This window comes from Stylophora pistillata, chromosome 12, assembly GCF_964205215.1.
Source record: "Stylophora pistillata chromosome 12, jaStyPist1.2, whole genome shotgun sequence".
Lineage (NCBI taxonomy): Eukaryota > Metazoa > Cnidaria > Anthozoa > Scleractinia > Pocilloporidae > Stylophora > Stylophora pistillata.
The window spans coordinates 14,328,090-14,335,896 of record NC_142530.1 but is presented as its reverse complement, the minus strand read 5'-3'; the positions used below and the strand labels follow the sequence as shown (position 1 = coordinate 14,335,896).

Below are 7,807 nucleotides of genomic sequence, written 5' to 3'. Positions count from 1 at the left end.
AGTGAATGTAACTGAGTAATAAGTGAGTTGTCGACCGAGGTAATGAGAGAAAATATTCTAGATTGACAATAACTGTTTGGGCAGCCAATAACCTCATAGAAAGATGCACATCAACCTTTGCCTCTTATCTGAGACGCAGGATTTAGTTCTCATTGTGAGTATACACCCCGATTGCAAAATCTTTGACACCCAAAAAGCGTTAGTAATGAACGATGAAACCCAGCAGCTTTATGGGACATATTTACATGATAAGCACAACTAATTGTACGTGCTAAATGATGAAAGCCATCCACGCTTTCCCGAGAGAAAATGATTGTTTAAGATTCCCAGTCATGAATAATGGAAAAAGTTAGGTACTTATGGTGTAACTGGGCATGAGCAAAAATTTCCCCATGAAGCTTTTGGGTCTCATCATTTATGGATTACACGTTTTAGGTTTCAACGTTTTTGCAATGGAGGGTATATTTCCTGAGTCTGTTTGTATCTCTATCATACTGAGGTAAAAGTGTGAGGAAGCGATCAAAAAATGATTTAAAAAATTTTATGAACTCTTCACTTTGTGAGTGATGGAAATAACTGACGCCGTAAACTTTGTTTCATTGTTGCATTTTGGAGGTTGCTTCCTTCGATCTTCGCGCTCAAACTGACAGGAAAAGTATGGAATTCTACTTTCTTTAGCAATTGGTGTCGCCGTCTCGTTAAATGTGACATACGAATTTTTTTAGGTAAATATTGAGTTTTTAAACGGATAAAATACGACCTATTTGGCCACATTAAACACCGAACCCACAAAATAAAAGTATAAATGCTTGTTATTATATTATACCATCGTGTTTGCTCACGAATACATTTGGAAAATCATTTTCTGTAAGGGAGGTATGAAGATTGCATATAATAAAGAATAAGGATAACCTCCATTTCCTAAAAGCCAAGAGTCAAACCATTTTCGGCGAAATTGTTGGGGATTTCATCGAGAAAACAAAAAGTTGGTTCTTGGTTCCTCTCGTCAATTTATTGACTGATTTTCGCATGGGAGTCAAACAGATGAACAAATCCTATCCAAGCCAATTAAACATCGCCAGGTCAATTGATTTTGATTTTTTTGCTAGAAAATTTCAGCATGCGAATACAAAATTAGCATGGGTGGATTTTTCCTTTCAAAAGTTACCGACTCAATGGCCACAATCAGTAGAAGAGATTAGAATTTGCAAGTGGCTCAGTAAACATGTTGATTAGCATTTGAATTTGTATCCTGTGAATATTGATATTTGTTGCAAGCACGCAAATAATGCACTTTATTTCTTGTCGTGTTTTCGTCTACTTTTCCATCAAGCGATGGCTTTTCAGACAATTCACAAACAATCTATTTAACGGTAAGTTTGAGTGATGCTTTGAATTTTCTTTTCAGTCATGATCAGGTTGATATTCGCATCTGGATTTAACATGTGAATGAGCAACATGTCAGTTCTCACTGGACAGAAGTTAGAAAAAAGAATATTCACATGTAAAATAGCAAAGTAAGTTTACAGCCTGGTTCCTTTGCGTATCATTTTTGATGTGTTAATTTGATGTTCAAGTATTTTAGAAAACAGATTGCATGCAATTTTTTACGAAAGTTCGGCATTGAGATTTGCTCCGAATGATAAAGCTGCCAATATCTCAATTTATTTTGTGTTTTACTCAAATGTTTATATAGCCGCAAAGATAAACTGAAGTTGTTGTTATGGTTGTTATTTGTGAGATTAAGTTCTATTTTTCTGGCAATGATCCCAATCATCTATCTAATTCTCCTTAAAAACTCGCTTATATTAAAGATGAGACTCTAAATTCCAATTCTCTCGTTGAAAATTATTATTAAGAGCGAATTTAAATTACGGTCAGTATTTCTACCAAAATTATTTCATGAAAAATGCGCGCACACTATTTTTGTTATAACCCAATCTATCAGTTCTCCCTTTCATACCTGTTAACATTTTGTTAAGTCCGCTGACTAACCCATAAAGCTGACGCATGTTTAATTCCTGCGTGAGGCTTAACTGATGGCCGAGAATTGGCCAAAATTTTTAACAACTTGTAGAGAACCAACGTGTATTTGACTGAAAGGGGAGGTCTGAAATCAGCAGAGTTTACTGATGGATGAAAAATGGGCTGAATTTTAACTACCCTCGTGAGGTTTGGGCATACACTGCGCATATGAGGTGCTCAGTTGAAGGACGATCAGCCGTCTTAAATGTTAGTATTTATAGGCCTTCTGTATGGCTCGAGTTTTAATTTTCGACCGCTCAGTTCAAGGACGGTCAGCCGTCTTAAATGTTAGTATTTATGGGCCTTCTGTATGGCCCGAATTTCAGTTTTCGACAGCCGAAAAACGCAAGATCGATGCATTGCACTCTGGAATGAAAACCTCCCCTTTAATGAAAAACAAAAAAGAGAAAACGCTGCACTTCGGAAGTGGGCTGCTTAAATGTCGCTTGCTGCACGTTAATTCACGGTGATGTTCAGGGCGAAATGAGGAAAACATATGCTTTTGAAGAAAATCTTGATAAAAAAAGGGGAAAATAAAAAGAACTTACCAACCCTAGGGATCGATCCCTTGACCCTGCGCATTGCGCCAAGTATGCAGAACGTACGATTACGTGCTTTCCGGGAGTGAAAGACCGTACAGATACAGCGTGCCCGAAAGTTTTAAAGTCAGTTCGAAAGGCCTAGAGACCTCTCACCTTCAAGATATATTTTCCGAGTTCAGCCAAATTGATTATTTTTGAGGTAGCAGAGTCAGAAAACGAACTAGTTAACTCAGCGGACAGTTATCAACCAGTGAAAATAAACCACGTAAATAATTATTTTTACAGGCACTGAGATTTTCTAATTGGCGTGGTGTTTGTAAACACACTTTAATTCGCCGAAATGGGAGCACGATAATCGATACTACGGTCTATTGTTTAATTGTGGAGAATATTCGACAATATTCACCGAGCCTGAGGTGAATAATAGTTATAAAAACGGAAACCATGAAAACCACCTTGTGATGACGTCTAGGAAAGCGGGTAATATTCGTCATCAGCTAGGTTTAAGTTCCCTTCGTTACTTTCATTCATCAAGGGCGAAATTTGTCATTCGCGTCGCTAAACAGTGGACAAACTGCTTTGGTAATACATCTTTAATCATGATAAGATTTTGAGGGACCGAGCGACTTCCTCACTGCTCTATGAGGTCTTAAAGAACCCAATCGCTTTCGTGAATTACGGCAGATAGTACCTGGATATCTCACAGCTGACTCATTGGTGAATATCTTACAGTTTCGAAAAGTATCAAACAGGATCAATATTTATTGTGTATTTTTCCATTAGTTTTCTAGAATACTGTCAGCTGTGAAATGAAGACTGTAACGCTCGGTGTTTTCATCCTACTTGCGGAGCTCAACTTGGGTAAGTGAGTGATGTGTTCGCTTAGTCTTTAGATCCCAGTACTGATAAACATGTATCTTTTCCTCGCAGTTACCATACATTATCCAAAAAAAAGTTGATAAGGATAAAAAAACGTAACCTAAAAGCGAAAGGGTGTCTCCTTGTCGAAACACCAATGTATAAAAACTTTAACTTCTTTGTGGTAGGGCTAAGTGGTGAGGGTGGGGAGGGTCGACCAGTCAGATCGCACGGTAGGGGGAGGGGTAAGAATCAATAGAGCTTAGGTTAAGCATGACGTTTACAGCAAACGGGAAACGGCTACTTGACGTTTCACGTTGGCCGTTTGTGTCTTCACTTCTGCACTTAAGAGCGTATTCCTGATAATATCGAGTATCGATGGACAGTCCCAAACATCTTCCTCTTTTTTTGTTTTGCCATATAACTCCCTTGACTGAATGCATTTAAGGAAACACTGTTTTGCATCAACTAATTTTACGAGGGGGATTTTTAAAATTCGACACGTGTAGCTTTTACCCAGTTAAATATGCAAATTTTTGTTTTCTTTCGGCGGTTACCAGAAACACAAAATTTTTACAAAAATTGGATTTTGCCTAAGTAACAGGCTATCCTTCTTCTTTCAAACGGTGTGATGATATTACGAAAGTTTTGAATTCCAACTTCTTCAAATTGTTCAACTTAACAGTTATTATTGCGGCTAAAAATTTCTTGAATAGTTGAAACTTAGCAACACACTCCTCGAAGCACACGATTGCTAATGCCTCACAACAGCATAAAAGAATACGCTTTTGATTAAGTTTTTCATAAACGGGAAACCTCCTCCCTATACTTTGAAAACGGCAGAGAACGAACGGAAAACGTAAAAATGGCGGGAAAGATTCATCACGTGGCCATCTTTGCTCTTTCCCGATCAATATTTTCTTAGATACTCGTCCAACCCCTCCCCCGAAACAAGTCTTATGAGGCTTTAGCGATGTGAGGAGAGGGCGGGTTTGTCATATATAATTTTCATATATTCACAGTCAACATGTAAACTTTTAAAAGCAGTAAAACGCAACTGACTAAGTAGTGATTGATTTTAGTTTTGGATCTGATTGGTTTAGAGGATGGTGCTAGTTTTCTGGACCAATTACAGAGCGAAGTAAAACAAAGCAAAGCCATCTGAGATTACTTTCGACACCCAAACGAATTAGAGTCATATGTAAAACGTGTAAGCCAATGTTAGTTACTGGAATAAGAGAGATGCTGGGAATCTTAGGCTTGGTAATGAAATGTCATGTGTTTTTTCTCGCCTTGTCGTCTTGTCAGTACTACAGATTTATTTCTAATACGTCACTTTTCCTTTTTCAAAGGATCATTTTCATTATTGCCGAAAGGGTGCCCTGAAAAATGTGACATAACTTATGACCCCGTGTGCGCTAGTAACGGAAAAACGTACAAGAACATGTGCAGATTGGAACGGGAGAATTGCTTTGCAAAAACTGAGATCGTAGAACTCTACAAAGGAGAATGTTTGAGCAGCGAAGACGACGAAATCGAAGATGAGAGGAGGTAAATGGGTTACGTAATGGAAGTTTTGAAAAGCAATAAAAAAATAAACAAATTGAGAACATTAAACGGCATTAATGATCTAGCTAAGAAGGGTGGTCAGAAGTGACGAAAAAAAAAGATAGGTTGCAGTAGGAAAACGTCTCAAACTGTCTACTGCCGAAATACTGGATGCAGTATTTTCAGTTACTTTCTTCACTAATTCATTATTTTATGTTGCCGTCATTCTGTTCAGTAATAGATTACAGATGAGGTAAAAATGTGGTAAGAACGAAAAAGTGGCAGTCGAGTACGTCACTGATGTCCCTAAACACATTTTGACGTCCGTCGATATTTTAGCTTGTTTCGCTTGCTGTTCAGTTACAGATCATATGACGTCATAATGGGTATAGTTCCTTTCAAAATTTACCTCCCGAAGAAGGTGACGTAGGGACCAGCATATCGAGTTAAAATGTCTCTTTACACGCCACTCATTCATGCTACAAATTGGTAAAGGAATTCCAATGTCTAAGAGTTACTTTCCGAAGAAAACATAATACTATATTTTTTGGCACTCCAATATTGATCTAACTTGAACACGGCCTCCGGCCTGACCTCCTAGTCAGTAAATAACTTACATGTCATTTGCTTCACGATTTTTGCCGGCCCTGCTATAAAAAGCATGTCAACCAGTTTAAATGGTTTTCTTACACCTACGCAATTTACCACTCAGGTCCTAACGTGGTCTTTGATTTCACGTCACTTGCGGTTACCATGAGCATTAAGGATAAAATTCAGAGCAAGTGATATTAAGTTGCAGCGCGAAGTATGTCAGAAATGATCATGTATACTTCGTACAATATTGCTGATTAATCCGTGGTATTTTTATCAGACATTTTTTTCAGCAGAGATAATTTCTAAAGTAAAAATAATGACTGTCTGAGCCTGTCTGAATATTTCTTAATTATTTTTGTTATTTCTTTGTCCAACAGGCCTTACGGCTGTTTGAGGGTGGGACGCGGTAAATATCTCACCTGCTGAATATCGAATCGAGTCATCAAAGACTTAAAGCACAAACAACGACTCGACAGCATATCCCTGGACACATCATCTAATTCTGAAAATATTACTTATGTGGACAAATGATGACGCAATTTGAAACGGAGTTTGTGGAATTTGAGTTATAGTAATGATGTAATATAACTCAATTGTGCATTAAGAGGCGTCAGTGGGGACAAACTGACGGACAAATAGACTGACAGACAAGCAAACAGATAGACCAGACAGGCGGACATGTACGATAACGCTACCCCATCCTTTGGCCATGAAAAGCGCATTTCCTTCTCTTAATTTTAAGCTAATCAATTTTACTTATAATGAAATAAAAGTATGTTATGCAAGCCACATTCAGAGAAGGATTGTGTCATACATGTGAATCACGATTCGTTCTGAGAGGATTTCTTGCAAATGAAAGCCACTTATCCTAGAATTGCTTTGATACTTTGTCTCTCAGTTTTCTTTAATTCATCTCAAACATGACGCAGATCTAAATTCCGCGGTGTAGATCACTTCAATTCAAAAAAAGCAATTCCTTTTTTACAGAAATTGCAATTTTAATCGCGCATATTTTCCCTGAATATTGCACTGAACCTTTTTAAATTTATTGGACATACTGTCTAGTTTCGTGAGGTTTGCGCTCAACATTTCGTGGGAAGTCCGCTTAATGTTTTCGTGATTATTCAAAAGTGCTTAAGGTGGTTTTTTCTTTTTGCAAACTCACGTTTTTCCATCATTGCGTTCTCAAGGAAAACTATATTGCTCTTACTTCTAAAGGCCTTGCGTCTGTTTTGGAGTTAGAATGGTTTGTGGTTTTTCTTGAATTACGTAAAAAAAGCATTTTTCCACCATTTTCCCCCATGGTCTCTTTGCGTGCGGCTCCATTAATTTGCGCTCACGAAATGTGGAAAGAGTTCAAGGATGACACCCCTTTCGAGTGTTGGAGATAAAAAAAGGAAATTAATGTGGGAAAATTCAAATCAAATTCACAGTTGAAGGCGTAAATTGCCATTTAAAGTATTCGAGAAATCTAGAAAATTACGAATTTTTTTTCGTTTTATCACGAACATCTGACCGGAATGAACGCTAATCGAGGTTCTCAATGAACCGGAATTACCATCGTCTTGCAAAGTATTTTTTGAATAAATTTTCCTTCTTTGTTATAGCTTTCTACACTAGACAATAAAACGGAAGTCGACGATTTACATTAGGGGTGTGTCTTTCTCATTGCACGTGTCTGATTGCATCATGGGGTGACAGTTGCAAAAGTTCGTAAAACTTGTAACAAATTGTTTGAAAACTTCAAAAAGTTTGCAAACCTTTTAGTGGGCTTTGCTTGTGTACATGACCGTATATGGAACGTCTTTGAGCGGTGTGAAAGAGGCATTGTACTAAATGAATCCTCGAAATCATTGTGTAAATGACCATAGTTAGTAGTCAGTTCATAGTTAACTATGAAATGACAGAAGACATTTTTTTCTTTATGACAAAGGTTCCCTTTGGAATACGCCGTGCATGTCACAGTCAAGCAAAACGACTTAGATTTTTTTTTTCTTAAATTTTTCTGGAAAAAATTCAAATGATTCTCTTATTTAATTTATCCGAAATGGCAACTCGGGTGAAAGAAAAAACTGTTCGTGTCAAAACGAAAGATACAAGATGTGAATTATTCATGATGCAATGGAAGCTTAGCGATATTCGCTCATTGCACAATACCGGAAAAAGTTTTTTTCCTACCAATCAAACGCTAATATTCGTTTTAACTGCAGCCGTACCGACAGTCGGTTTGGTCTTTTGTC

General features: G+C 37.5%; 1 protein-coding gene across 4 annotated transcripts; it reads left to right on the top strand.

Moving 5' to 3' along the window:
* Positions 1–108: 108 nt before the first annotated feature.
* Positions 109–6,356, top strand: LOC111328980 (turripeptide Lol9.1-like). Of its 4 annotated transcripts, XM_088740915.1 has the most exons (5): positions 109–725; positions 1,409–1,517; positions 3,351–3,428; positions 4,778–4,976; positions 5,945–6,356. In XM_088740915.1, the coding sequence occupies exons 3-5, from the start codon at positions 3,377–3,379 to the stop codon at positions 5,991–5,993; spliced, it is 300 nt and encodes a 99-aa protein (XP_088597041.1). In that variant the 5' UTR covers positions 109–725; positions 1,409–1,517; positions 3,351–3,376; the 3' UTR covers positions 5,994–6,356. The 4 variants fall into 4 exon arrangements, with proteins under 4 accessions (XP_088597041.1, XP_022789270.2, XP_022789272.2 ...); XM_022933535.2 differs by lacking the exon at positions 1,409–1,517 and having other exon boundaries at positions 109–1,373; XM_022933537.2 differs by lacking the exons at positions 109–725; positions 1,409–1,517 and adding an exon at positions 2,616–3,149.
* The last annotated feature ends 1,451 nt before the right edge of the window (positions 6,357–7,807 follow it).